This window comes from Betta splendens, chromosome 10 (genome assembly GCF_900634795.4).
Source record: "Betta splendens chromosome 10, fBetSpl5.4, whole genome shotgun sequence".
NCBI lineage: Eukaryota > Metazoa > Chordata > Actinopteri > Anabantiformes > Osphronemidae > Betta > Betta splendens.
In genome coordinates this window covers 17763216-17777833 of record NC_040890.2, presented here as the reverse complement: position 1 = coordinate 17777833, position 14618 = coordinate 17763216, and the positions used below count along the sequence as shown (strand labels likewise).

At 47.4% G+C, this 14618-nt stretch overlaps 1 protein-coding gene across 6 annotated transcripts in view; it reads left to right on the top strand.

Annotated features, from left to right (window-relative positions):
- The first annotated feature begins 2486 nt into the window (after nucleotides 1-2486).
- fstl5 (follistatin-like 5) overlaps nucleotides 2487-14618 on the top strand; it is a 92646-nt gene continuing 80514 nt past the window's right edge. For all 6 annotated transcript variants that reach the window (XM_041072600.2, XM_029164621.3, XM_055512365.1 and 3 more), the window contains exon 1: nucleotides 2487-3013. In XM_041072600.2, coding sequence (XP_040928534.1) covers nucleotides 2991-3013 — 23 coding nt within the window. In that variant the 5' untranslated portion in view covers nucleotides 2487-2990. The remainder of the gene's footprint in view (nucleotides 3014-14618) is intronic.

Below are 14618 nucleotides of genomic sequence, written 5' to 3'. Positions count from 1 at the left end.
ATTTTCCTGACAGGTGACCTCTCGTGGCAAACGGCGGCCGTCCTCTGCGACTGCCGAGCGCGGCGCGGCTGTGATGTGGTGACAGCCCTGCTAAAAGGCGCCGGCGCCGGGCATACAAAGAGGCCGACTCTGATTCATGTCCCGTCTGCTAACGACGCAAAGCGGAGGAGAGCGTCCATCATCGTCCTCTCGAGGGCTTCGTGGACACTGCAGCAGTGTGGAGACTGGAACCAGTCCCAGCAGTGACTGGGTTTCCAGTCTAAGGTCCGCATACAGACACTGACTCTGACAGCTAAGGCCTATTTAGAGCCCAGGCCCTTCTATCAGAGCCTCCTACTGATCCCAGTTCAACATTTTTACACCGCCAGGTGGAGAAAGATGGAATAGATGAGGCTCCAATCAGTTGTAGCTAAATTGCTTCATCGCTCTCCCATCTGCACCACACAGAACCAAAACCAGCATCGCTAGTGGTCGGATGAGGCCAGAATGAGTCAGGCAAACTGTGACAAAGGCGTCTGCGCGTTTCATCACCAGGAAGCTCACCTGCCATTTGCTTCACACGCTTCCCTGCTTTAATGTGGTGCTACATTACTTTACTCTTTCGCAGGTTTTGAGGTTAAACCGCTGATTGCGATCTATTTTGGAAAGGTGAGATGAATGTGTTGAACGGCACCGACCTGAAAAAGGTAAAACATGCAGAAACGCGTGCTGCTGGGCTGTGCGTCAGAGGGGAAGTGGGAGGAACCATTTTATGCGTGCGTTTTGTTGTGGGTGAGTTTCCAAACGTGTCCCCGATCAGTAGAAACACACCACTACTGTATCATTAGGTGATTCACTAAACACCGGCACAGTGATGAGTCAGCGACTTACACAACTAGTGATGCACAAAGAAAGGAGGTCTTTGGTTCCTCAGGACGGAAAAACAGGGAGGCACAAAGAGAAGGAGACAACAAACCTCCGCTCGCTGCTAATATTCGCAGCACGACTACAAGTTATTACAACGTTTGGAGAGCGTGGCCCTGCACTCAGAACGCTGCTGTTTGTCACCTCCCTGCAACAACGCTGCCAGCAGGATGACGGGGCGAGTCCTCCACAACATATCTCACAAGTATGTTGTAAATTCAAGGATTAACGTCTGCGGGGCGATTAACTCGTTAATTATGTTCAGCCAACCTTCCACTGCGCTTCTTATGGGAGCGGCCTGAGTGGACGCGCTGTGATCCGGCTCAGCTCAATTTCTCATGGATTGTTGTTGCTGAACTTTCTCGGTGCTGGAACCGCTTCTGCACTGGGACAAGCCAGAAAATGTCTCATTCCCAGAGCAGCGCAGTCGATACGAAAGCCGGGATTGGCCTGAGACGCGGCCAACGCTTGTGTTGGTGGTGTTTCTTTCTTTGTTGCTCGGTCGTGGTGACTAATGATAGAAAGCTGCACGCTTCCTCCTCTGCTGCTCTGAAGCTGCTTCGCGTTTGAAAGATAAAGCAGACACCAAAGGTATCAAACAGCAAATGTGGGAACTGTTTAAAGTTTAAACCGACATCTACTGTACAAATTTAACTTATGTATAAAAAGACAAGAACTGCTTTTGTACCAACTGGTTCATACTGAACACTAAACTTCTTACAGAACGTGCTGCAGTGCAGTGAGCAAAGTAATAGAGAGTCAGAGAAGTACATGCGGCACTAAATATAAATATTGTAGCGGCATTCATCCTCAGCAGGAACATAAAGCACCATGTGCAGCCTGCAGGACAGTGCATAATCAAAGGCTCATGTCTGGAAGTGTAAGTAGCTAAATTGATATGAATACAAATGAGACTAAACAGGAGAGCAAACAGAAATAAATACATGAATAATTAAAGCGTGCAGAAATAAACTGCTTGTGCACGTAGGGCAAACATAACGCGCGGATGCCCCTTGAATGCAGCACATAATCATGCATCTTAAATGCAATGAGAATCTTAGGGAGGAAACTGATACGAGACCAAGTCACACTTAATTCTATAATAATAATAATAATAATAATAATAATAATAATAATAATAATAATAATAATAATAATAATAATAATAATAATAATAATAATCTATACAGTAGCTCAAACATAAATATTGCAGATTAAAAAGTTTAGTATTTCCACCTCCAAGTCCCTCAGAACTGTAGTAATTGAGTAAGTACTCCATACTGTACTACACATTGCAACAATTACTGTATGTAAAAAAATACCAATGAACAAATGTATAAATAGATAATTATGAAAAGAGCGCTGATTTCAGCTGCTGCTCTCTGTACTTTACACACTGAGGAGATGAAGAAAATCATGGACAGCTCCAAGCTTTCCCTTCACCACGTCATTGGAGGCGCGTGCATCTACAGTACGTGTGTAGTACTACAGTATGTGTGAGTGAGTGGGGCATCTCTCTCTCTCTCTCTCTCTCTCCCTCTCTCTCTCTCCCCCTCTCTCTCTCTCCCTTCTCCGTGTTTAGTCAAGGACAGTTTGGTTGGGAACGCTGGGACCGAACCGCTCCACACTGCGTCTGTCCTCCCATCGCTTGCTAACGCTGCCTACCACGGGACATTTGCGATTGGCTCACCGTCCCCGTCCTCCCTCCCCCCTGCGTGACTGCATGTAAATCCGGTCGGGACCGAGCCAGTAGGTGAGGTTGGGGCTGGTGGCTCCTGCCTCGGTGGCGCACACGAGACCCGCGCGCGGCCGCGTAGAGATCGCTGCGCCCGTCGGAGCTGTCCACTGAGCCGTGGTGCTGAACTCGCTGCGCTCCTCCGTCTCCTTCCGACGCTATTTTGAGAACGGATTAACGATCTGCCCGTCGGCTGCTTATAGGTGCAAACTTCTCCTAATCACGTCGCCCTCCTCTTCGTCTCCACATCGGAAATTACGCTGCACTCGCCTTGGATTTGACGGGAGCGAGTTTGTTGAGAAGTGTTGCTCGGCTTCGCTCGCCACTAATCTCGCTTGGATTATTCTCCTGGATGGTTCACGCCTGGACACACAGGTAACGATAGATTGTATTTCTCGTGGACTAATTGCTCCGTGCTTCGGAAACGTGCCTCTCTCTGTGTCTGACTCGCTATCACACACCAGCTTAACCCTCATCATCGCTCAAGCGCCACAACTCTTTTCTAATAATCCGCCAGGTCACTCTCCTTGACTCAGAAAATATCTGACAATCTACTGCCGCGAGCTTTTACCGTTTCAATTTACTCGCCTGTCTGGTCCCGGAGGCTCAAATCAACTGATATCAGAATATCTGAAGTTGAGATTACAGTTGCTGCTACTCGCACTGAGGCGCAGACACTTCGCGCTGTGGCGCAATGTTTTGAAACGACTGGAGGCTCGCCACGCCGCCCCGGGGCTTTTAATTCATCCCCGTAGTACTTAGTGTGTTATTTTTTTCTTGGCACGATAATCCTTGAGTGACACCGTTAGCAGCGCAGGGATTATGCTTTTGTTTTTCACCCTGAGCTTTGCGCCTGATTATTTGGCAGTGCGCCGCGGGATTCTGCGCCGCGGATGGCCATTAGTTGCGTCGTTTGACGGTCTGCGAATGATATTTCGGGGTCCCCCCCCCTTTTATCGCCACCACAGCGCAGCAGATGGAGTTGAAGCTAACGTTAAACCAGATTAAGTTTTGCCACCGATACGACTCCGATTTACAGGCTGAAATCCCTGGAAGAGGTTTCTGATGCGGGATTTATAGCAGCAGTAGGAAAACATGATGTATAGGGAACATTAACACAACAAAAGACACCTTAATCTCCCTGATGTTATAAAACACCACAACCACACTGTCTGTGTGACCGTTAAACAGTCAAGTCCTGTCATTCAGCAGCTCATCAGGTGCTTATTTCCATTCGGTCTCCTTTTACCTTCAGTGTAAATCAGCTTTAGTTACAAAATAAGATGCTGACGTCAGAGAATGTGCAGTAGTTTCACTTGTAGCTCATATTGTGGTATCACTCTTACCTACATGTACAGGGCCTAACCTTTACTGTACCTCTAATTATCAGCAGCTGCTTGAACCTCGTCCAGTGACAACATCAGAACTCTAAAGCAGCACAACTGTTTGCTCGTTGCACATTATTTGCAACACAAACCTTTTGTAATGGCAGCAGTAATTGATATTCTTGTGCGGCTGCAGAAACGGTGCAGTTGGAGCGAGCAGCCATCTGTAGGCCTTCATGATCCGACTTCAATCTCCTTATTTCCGCTCGGCGTTCACTTTATCTGTTAAAGCTCTTTGAAACCACGAGATAGAATCTATTTCCAGTGGTGCATTAGATGAATGAGTTGGTCTGTTTTTCCAAGACTGCACTCAGTAATTGATTATCCATGTGAATAGGCACAATGGACCCAGTAATGTTTCATTAATATGGGCTATATATTATATATATATTGCACAGCACGGTGGGGATACTTGATAAACGCGCTACACTAAATAAATAACGGCCTCTGTTATTGAGGGACGTAAGGGAAGAGATAACAGGATGACTCTAAGCTTTCTGGACTGAAATAATACTGATAGTCTAATCCACAAGGACGCCAAGCAAGCAAAACAGCACGTTCACCATATTCTCACAGGGAAACCATTTTGCTCCATCGCACCAACACGAGAAAAAGTCTTTCCGCTCCGTCTTTTTTTTTTTTTCTTTCCACCTCAGATCCAATTAAGCTATTTAACAACAAGTACGAGGAGATGCCAGCTGAGCAGGTAGCGGTGTTAATGGAGCTGCTCTGCTTTTCATTACAATGACTTTCTTCGAGCACCACGGGAGGCAAAGGCTTTTGAGTCAATATTGCTTTTCACCAAAGGAAGAGAGGAAAGCTAGGAAAGCGATCAAAGCATTTCGCATTTGAGAAGGAAAGCACTCTGTGCGGAGGCGTGGGCATCCAGCACCGGCACAAGGTAGATTTGGATGATGTCACAAAAAGGCTTTTTATCGCTGGGGAGGAAAATGGAGCAGCCACTGAACATGGAAAATGACAACAATGTGGGGTCTGTATCAACGATCTCAGGTGTCCCGGTCTTTACCAGTTACCCTATGGGAGGCTGCACGGAGCAAACTGGTTTTCAGAGGCACGTTTCCCCAAACTGTTACAACCAAGGCTCTGATGACTGATGACGAGTGAGTGTCCAGGTTTCTAGTCCTCTACATATATTTTGATGTTAACACACGCCTTCTTGTGGCTACTGTGCTATTCTGAGCTTCCAGTGGCGTCAACTGGGACGCGGAACAAACATGGGAGATCAAGCAGCTATACTGCAACACCGCTGGCTCCGTTTGAAGGCAGGAAGCTACACAGTCCATTATGTTCATGTGCCTTTGCAGCGTCGGCGCTCATAACGCTACTGATCTAAATATAATGGAACAAGGTAGCAGTGAGTCAGTGTTGGTGGAGTCATAGAGTGAACGCGTTAGATGGATGCACTGACATCGCACCACAGCGAACATCTGCCGTAGGAGAGCTTCCACCAAAGGGCCAAGCTTTTCACAATAAGGGCCTGGGTTCGGTTAGCGGTGGGTCAGGTGGAAGCAGCGCTGAAGGGGCAGGTGTGTGGGTGTGTGTGTGTGTGTGTGTGTGTGTGTGAGGTTTTCATGGATGTTTGGCTCTAAATGTCACCAGCGTTGTGTAGACGGCGACATGCGGCTTCGCAGACGGTGCCTGTAGGGGGCTAATTGTTAGTGTGAGCTAACAAGCTATTTGCAGTTGTGTTGTTTATATTTGTTGTTATTGTTGAAATAAGAAAACTGAAGTTGGAATTAAATTTAGTTGCTGAGAGAAGCTTGATAACAATAAGAGTTATAGTAATAATAAGAGTAATAATTCATAGTGACCACAGCTTTTTCATTAGCTCCACAGCAGCTGGTGTTAATGCTGAGGCCACTGAGCTGCTGTAGCTCACCGACCGTTGAGTTCTGCTGGTTGGACTGATTGTAGGGAGAGTTCTAAGTATTTAATGAGCCTCGTGTTGTGTGTCCGCTGTCGGCCCGGCAGCCTCCCAGCGCTGACGCGAGCTGTCACCGCGCCCAGCTGCTGTTTCCTTGAGACGCTTTCACCTCGTGATGTCACCTGCTCGTCCAACTTTGGCCCAGAAAGCAAATAAAGCGCCTGGAGTCTCGATGCTGAGCAGGATTTGAATTTCGCACACACTTGTTGAAACCACTCATTTGGATCCCGATGACGATGGGCTGGATTCTTGCTCCGAGCGACGCCTGGTTTCGCTCTCTCACCTCGTTACAGCCACAGACTCTTTCTCTGTGTAATGGGCTCATTTCACTGCATCCATACATGATTCACGACGGGACTCCTGCTCATTTACTTTGGGTAAAATCTGTACCCATTAATCTGTCACATGCAAATATATTAGTAAGAAAGACCAGTAAATGAATTTCCATCAGAATTGAAAGAATACTTTCCACATCTACATTCGACGCAGCGCGTTTAATCTCAACAACAACACTTGCTTCCTCCTCCGAGCTAAGTTTTAACCAGTGCCAACTCCCATCTGTGCGTCTGTGTCTGTCTTTGTTGTTCGCTCTTCTATTGTGCAGCAGACCCACACACATTGAGATATGTTATCCCGCTGCCATGTTTAGGAGGCAGCAGCTCCTGACATTTTTCTCCTGGCGCGACGGGGGCTTCGCTTGATGATGTGAAAAACAGTTTCTCAACTATTGCGCACACCGGATTTGTCTTTTACACCAAGCTACCGTTACTAAAAACAGAAGGTGTTTTTTATGTCACGTAACACTGATGGATGAGAACGGTTATGAAATAGTTTTGATCATAAAGGCATCCTTTACTTTAATGTATGACTGTGTAGTTCAGCAGATCTCATTCTTCTTCTGTGAGGATCAGCCTTGGGCAACGAATGGCGCTGGCCTTTCACACAGCTCCAGCTTTCCAAGGCACAACCTTCAGTCCGTGTCGTGATTGAACTCCGAGTGGATTGTTAAACCGTTATTGTCATAAGCCATTTCGCACAATGCAGCAAAACAAGGCCTCTGTGGCTGCAGCTGGGTGAAACACGGCCTCAGCCCCAGTGCTCTAGAGCACAACAGACGCGACGCGGCCCTGGAGGCTAAGGGTCAACGGGCTTCAGGTGCCGCTGATTCTCTTGATGCACTGCGACTTCACTGCTGGAAGTCGACTGGATGCTGTAACGTATGTGGGAGTGGGCGCCGCCCTCAGTCTGCCCCTAAAATGACAGCGCTGGTGTCGGGCGGCATGCGACGCGGCGGCGCTCGGGCCTCGCGGCGCTTTTTAATGGCGCCGCAGGTCCCACTTGGCCGTTTACTGGCGCTGAGGCCACGGCGGCGGCGTTCCTGCAGGCACAGCGCACAAGATCAGATCAGGCTGATTATGCAATAATTGTTAACAATGGGAGCGCCGTGTTCCTCTGCCAGGTTCTGTCTGCAGAGCTGTAGCTACAGCCTGTATGTCACGACATTTGGAATGCTCTATAAATTAAACGCCTATAAAGGAAAAGTCAAGGTCTCGCCTGCCGCCGCCTCGTATCCAGCGGCCCCCGCTATCGTAAATGATTGTAATGTGGCTCATATAATGTGTGAGTCCCCGCTGTCAGACCTTTGTCGCACAGGACTCGCAGGTGCCGCCGCTCACAAAGGTCCCGGAAGCTCAGCGGCGTTGCCCACTCGTGCTCCTGTTTGTTAATAACAGCGGCGTTTGGATGGAGCCAAGGGCACAATGGGAGTTGAAAGGACACAGTCGGCTATTTACAACTCTCTGATCCGGCGCCAAACCAGACAGAAGTCCTGTGCGTAACAAAAAATATTATAGAGCTTCATTTCCTCGCTGGGTGGCTATCAAACGCTTTGATGACAAATGTGATCCGTCCCTGAGGATGAATTAGTTTAAGTGTTTATACAGAAACCTGCAGCCGGGGACTGAACACAGTGGGTCGTCTGGCATTTGGGCCTGGATGCTTCAAAGACATCATCAAACCTACAGCTTCTGTCCAGGTCCTACACACGACGTCCTGTCAACACACACGCACACATTTATCTCTCAAAAAGTTCTTTCTCAAACTAGTTGCAATATTAGAGACAAGATTATTAAAAATTTGCACAAGGGATAAATAAAGTAAATATTTCTATTACTTTAGCCGTCCTCTGAATGTGACTCACTGAGTTACCACAATTGACCATAACGCGTGAAATGGACAACACCGCATCCTGTTTTTGAATTGCGTCCCCACAGGGACCCGTGGCTGCGATCACTGGAGCCCAGAGCCCGTAACACACAGCATCCCCGGTCCCTGCAGAGAACAGAGCGCTGCTGACACACCGGCACATCAGAGGCTCATTACGGTTTCAGTGATTGACCAAGAAAACTGTGGTTACCTCGTTTCTGACTCCTTTCATTTCCCCTCCGCCTCCTCTCGCATCCTTCAGCTTCGCATAGTGAACACTCTAAAGCAGATGCACGGCATGTTTTTTAGGCACCGTGTAAAAAAGAAGGTAGTTAAAGAAGCGCTGCCGCTCTCAAAGTTTGTTCCTGGTTTTGTTGTTGGATTTCTGTGAAGCACCTACTTCCCCGCTGCAAGGATCATTGAAATTCCACATTTGATTTCAAAAAGTTTTTCCGCCCAGATTTGGACTGCCTGCCAGGATTTATAGCAGATTAACTTTGAAAGTGATTTAGCTCGTGGATTCTGCAGCCGCTACGAGGCCAGAAAAAAAATAAGTCTTCTCCTCCTCCAGTTCTGCCGTCCTCATGTTCCCACATACGCTAAATATTCCAAACATGTAAAATATGATGTGTCTGCGTGCTCTTATCACCGCAGTGAAGTATATCCAAACTTAATTAGAGGTCCGGGTGCAAATGGAGATGAGTGACAGTCATGTGGGCATAACTATAAATGTGACACGGGTCCATACAGGCGTTATCTATCAGGCCTCACAATAAACGCACTCACAGGGAGCATTTGTTTCTTCCCTCCTTCAGCGGAACAGTAAAATGCAACGGTGGCGCACAGAGGATTTAGTGGGCGACACAATGCACCCGCGCGAGTTCAAAGCTCAGTGTAATCACATTTCATGCGTTCGGATAGATATCTGAACAAAACCGATAACGGCCTCATAAAACCCGGACGAGGAATAATGAATTATGTCGCCAGCAAATTCGGGCGAGGGCCTATCGGCTTCTTCATCTGATCTGGTGGCGAGGGGACGCCGCCGCCATCCGCTCGGAGACGCGTCTAATGGGTCGGGGACAGCGGAGAAGCCGGATTGGATCTTTGAGTTCCGGAGGAGGTGAGGGTTCGCGCATACTAAGAAGTCGGCACTAATTGTTGAGCGTCTGCGACGTGATTGGTGGAGACGTCTTGAAGGGCGCGTCTGGCTTCTTTAAGACCCCCAGACCTGCATTAATGGATTATTCCAGGCAGCTACATGCAGCACTACGTTAGCAGCAACTCGTTAACATTGTCTATTCCTGTTTGGTGCTGAGCAGCTAGCGTGCAGCGGCTTCTAGCGCAGATTGCATTCTGGGAACAGGACCTCTCTGCTGCTGAAGCTCCCGGAGACAATGCTGACGGCAGCGCGGGGCCAAAACAATAAAGGAGTGGGAAGATCTCGGGGAAGTTTCAAGGTGCGACATTTCCTCAGGTCCTCGACAACTGGGTTCTCGCCTCGCCTGAATGGGCCCATTAGCTCCCGCTTATTTGTTTGGCATCGCTCAGCGTCCCCGCGAGGCTTTGGGCGGCGCACACAGGAGGGAGTGTGTGTGGAAAGAAAAGGAATGTGAAGTTCACCAGACGTCGTCTCAGCTGATTGTTCCCTGGACGCCACAGGAGAACGTTGGAGCAGGTGCTGATGACTTGGGGCATTAATTCAACACTTCTCACCTGCGTTGCTGTGCGCTGGTAGGACGGCATTGCCCCCCAATAGCGCCGTGGCGCTGAAGTCAGATTTTATTATTGCATATAACCTTAAAAAAACGCATTGTCTTCAGATGAGATGAGAGGAAGTGGCTCCGGCTGCAGCATATTCTGTCACACTGGCATACAGTAGACATACATTAAAGCATTAATTAGGCTAATGAATTAACCCATTAGCATAACAGCTATATTTAATACATCATAGTGATTATGGAAAGACATTAGACAGCTCAAGTGCCTCCTATTTGGACTTAATCCAGCATTTCCCAGAGATGATTAGGGCCCTGCCAGATTTGGGCCTCAGCTTTTTGGTGCCTGCTCAGATCTGGCCCAACTATTTGGACTCAATTTAAGCTCCACAAAGAAATCCCTCCCGCTTGGAAATTGCTCCTCAGATGAAAAGACAGGACTAAAATACAGCCATTCTGTTTTTTAAAGAGCTCATTTCAGGACTTTTCTCATACTGTTGCCTCTATTGCTCATTATCTCCTTGTGAAAAGCACGAGCCAGGAGCCAGACGCCGAAGCCTTTGTTGGCATTTTACTCATTTGAACTGCCCGGCCTTGTTTAGGAGGTGGCTTTAAGGTGCGCGCGAGTTAATCTCTTGTGAAAACACGGATCTCTTTCATTGCGGAGCGACAGCGGGAGAAATCAAAAGGACGTGATTGTAACTGGTGTCAAAGACCTGTATGTTTCACCCTTAAGCTCCCATCAGTCAAAATCCCGCCCATGAGCAAGGCGGCCTAATTGGCCGACAGACTGCAGGACAACCCGGAGGTCACATGTGAGCAGATCTGCGTACAAACAACGGCTAAATATGCTGGAGGCGAATGCGACTTCCAAGTTTGGAGACTAGAGGAAAATTAGGGTCTGCACAAAGCGTCTCCACGCGCGCCGTCAGCAGATACAGCTGCCAGCACAGCTGGGCGTCTGCAGAGGAAGTGCTCTCGCAGCAAAGAGTCACGGCACATCCTCTCACCAAAACATCTGTCACCGTGTCATTTAAGATGAATAGCTGGTGATTACACAATGATGCTTTTGTCAGGAGACGCCTTCAGACCCCATGATTCTGTGTCCGCGACAGGAGCGTTCAAACGGCTGCGTCCGTCCGAGAAGAGTCTCGATCCTGAAATCAGTGGAAGCTAAAGCTTAACCTTTAATTCGGCTTCAGTTCAGTTAGAGAAAAGAAAATCAAGCCTTTGAGGAGCTGAAAATCTGCTGTGACACGACAAGTATTCGACTTAATTTTCAATCACTTCATAATCAGCCAAATTTAGTCTCTTTGTTTATTAATTTAAGGAAGTAACATTGTGCTTTTTATTGTCAGCAGAAATCCCAGATTTCTAACTGCTGCAACAACAACATTAGATCTGAAAGCACCTGGTTTGTAAAATGCGGTTGTTTTCTAGGAAAAAAAATCCTCAGGCTCCAAGAAACGAACGTGTTTTATGTTTGCAGCTGCTGCAACAGCTTGAACAAAGAGAATAACTGGGCAGTTATGGCAAAAACCACGTCGAAATACGTAAACAGCCACATGTGTGAAGGTGAAACATCAGGAATTCAACCTCCGAGCGAGCGACGACGCAGCAGCGCTGACCCACAGCCTCACGTTTCTGCATCAAACAGAGACAGAGCGTCGCTTCACAGCCACAAAAGTCACGCTGGAACCAAGAAAAACTATATTTATATTTGATGACAAATCTATTTTGCAGTCAAGTTCTTGACAATATAATTCATTCATTAAACTCGCAGCCTTTTTCCAACTTTTGCTGTTGCTTTCATCAGCGGCTCCATCCATGAAGCCATTCACAGTCTGCACAGAAAGTCGGAACGCTCAGCCACAGACAGCAGATCTGTCACGAAGACGGCTGAACACTGGCGACTGTCACAGTCAACCTTGAGTTAAAATTCTATGGAAAACACAGCTTTTGTTTTGTAAATTCCTAAAAACAATAGAGGTTTGCCTGCGAGTTGCGTGCAGGGGAATACGGACTGTTCTAGTTCACGCTGCGTCGAACTGGTTGTTCTGGAAACGGCTGAAATCACGATGCTATAAATACATTAGCGACGTGACGCGGGCTCGTTATCGCTGTTGTAATAACAGAAAACCGAAGCGATTTGGGTTCGCTGACGCACGGCATGTATATGACCCCGGTTTACGGGTTTCAGGCCAGGACGTTGACCAGCGGAACCTCAGCGGAACCTCAGCGGAACCTCAGCGGAACCTCAGCGGAACCTCAGCCCTCTGCTTCAAACTGCGAGCGGCTGAGATTACAAGCTTCCGTGCAGCAGCCGCTCCTCTGACCTCTGGGCATGTGCTGCCCCTTTTTATGAACCCACTCCACCGTTTATTAACTGACTCGCTGCCCGCAAGTCTTGCGGAAAGGAGCGTACAGTAGCACAGTCTGTTTGAGTGGAAGCGGAGAGAAAACCCCTCTTTTTTCCCCCTTTCGCCCCATGCAAAACATCCTCAGCGTGTCGTTTTCAAACCCCAAGCGTTTCATTTTCATGCACATCCTACACGTGAAGACTACAGACGCCGCTGACGTTTCCTTGATGCACCAAAATAATAACAAAGCCTCGTAGGATGTAGGAAAAGTCTTGAAAACATTTCATGCTGACTCCATGCGGAGGCATAACATGAATACGATATGAGATACACATTTAGGCATGTATGACGTTCAAAGTCATCCCCTCTTACTGCATCTGAGAGACTGGCACCGCGTTTTCAGCATTAGTGAGTGCGGAACAAGGACCCAGCGGAAGCGCTACCCTTGGGGGGAAGTGTGTCGCCTGTGGTTTTGGACGTGCTTTGAACTTGAACGAGTCCTCTATCAGTACACAGTGCTGCTGGGAACGTATTAGTATGAGAAGTGCCACGATAACTCTGCCAAATAAGACACGCCGTGGCAGGCTGCTTGGGCAGCAAACACGCAGCAGATGCTCGCTGTTCTGCAGCTATCGCGCCGACAAACTGGGGCACTCCAAACAAATTGATCTGTACACAGAAATACAGCTGAGCGGGCTTAAAGACCCGCCCGCGGGGGGTCAGGGGTGAGGCGGCTGCAGCGTATGGCGAAGGGGGAGCACAGCGCTTCATCTGCTGACTTCGAGTCCCCTCCAGTGACCCTGCTGAATATTTGAATAATTTCAAACAGGCCTCAAAGAAGTGAGCGGTTTACACAGGACGCTGGAGCCACCCAGCACCCCCCGCCAGCCCAGAAAGCCCGTGTACGGAGCTGTAATCTAATTTCTCAGCTGCACAGTTGGGCCCCGGTCTGACTATAAATGAGCCTGGTGACAATATTGTAGATGTTTTTTTTTTTTTTTTCGTTTCCAGTAGAGAGGAGCTGAAGACATGAATGTGGTTAGTTCAGATTCCGCTGTGTTTCAGTCTCCAGCGTTCAGAGGCCGCTCTGACTGCGAAGCGGCGGCGTATGAAATATAAAGTGCATGGAAATCTTGTGTTGAACCAAGAACATGTGTGTCAGTATCAACGCGTTAGCACATTAGCACTGCTAGCTGTAGCTCGTCTCTGACCTGTTTCTAAAAAGAAATACAATGTCAAACCTTTCTGTTTTCTCTTCCTTGTCTCCATCCCTTAATGAACTAAACTAATCTTGTCTATTTAGGATTTGATCTCACAGCGACAGTGACGGACTTGAAATTATGAGATTAAATCATATACATTAGTGTAAATGAACAGCCTCACTCTAACTAACAACTACACTATCACACCGGAACCTTTGAGCAAGGCTCTGAGGCTTCGCTCAGCAACTCAGCTTTCTAAATGTACTTGACTGGTCCCTGGAGGAAATCTGCATGACTGACTGACTATGAAGCAGCGCGGCCGCAGAAAACCCTCATATGAGCTCAGCAAAGTGAATAAGTAACAGGGCACAAACCAAAAAGTAGTTATTTTCCCTCTTTGGACGCTTTGCATTTTACACCTATGAATGGGGATAAAGCTGCCAAAGTGCTGGAAAGAGCACTTAAAATAGCGTTTCAACACTTGACAGGTTTCAAGCACAGTTTGCAAAATGGCATTTAAAAAAAAGGAGTCAGGATATTGTCGGCAAAAAGAAAGTTGTCTATGTTGCAGGAGAGGCTTTTTAAATTATCTGTGAGAGAAGCTGAGCTTTATTCCTGTCTGTCGTTTATGTCATCACTTTGTTTCATTGTAGTGTAATAATACGAGTAAGATAAACTAATATGGACCAAACCACTGACCTGCTTTAAAACTAATGAAAGTATGAATATTATGGATTTTCACCCGCAGGTATGAGTAAATCTCAGAATGCTTCATTCCGTGTTATAATATCAAGTCCAAAATTCAGCTACCGTAGCACACGGACCTTGAAGTGGGATTCTGTTGGTGGTTTGGCTATAATCATGATGTGTTCAGCAAAAAAGCAGCTCTCTGCTCTTAGACGTGCATCTCACTTTGAGTAGAAGTACTTCACCAGTCGTCTTTAAATACCACGGAAAACAAAATACACATTGGAGCAAAGGTCCATAAATCATACTTGTGTTATTAAACCTTAATAGAAGAAACTGAATGAGTTTAACATTAAGTCCAGTCGATCTGCAACATCTGCATCCTGACAGAGACGTCTTCTCTCACTTTACAGGTACTTATACTCCATAGAGCAGAACTAGATTACACAGACAATGAGTCACCGTTTACACGGTCCGG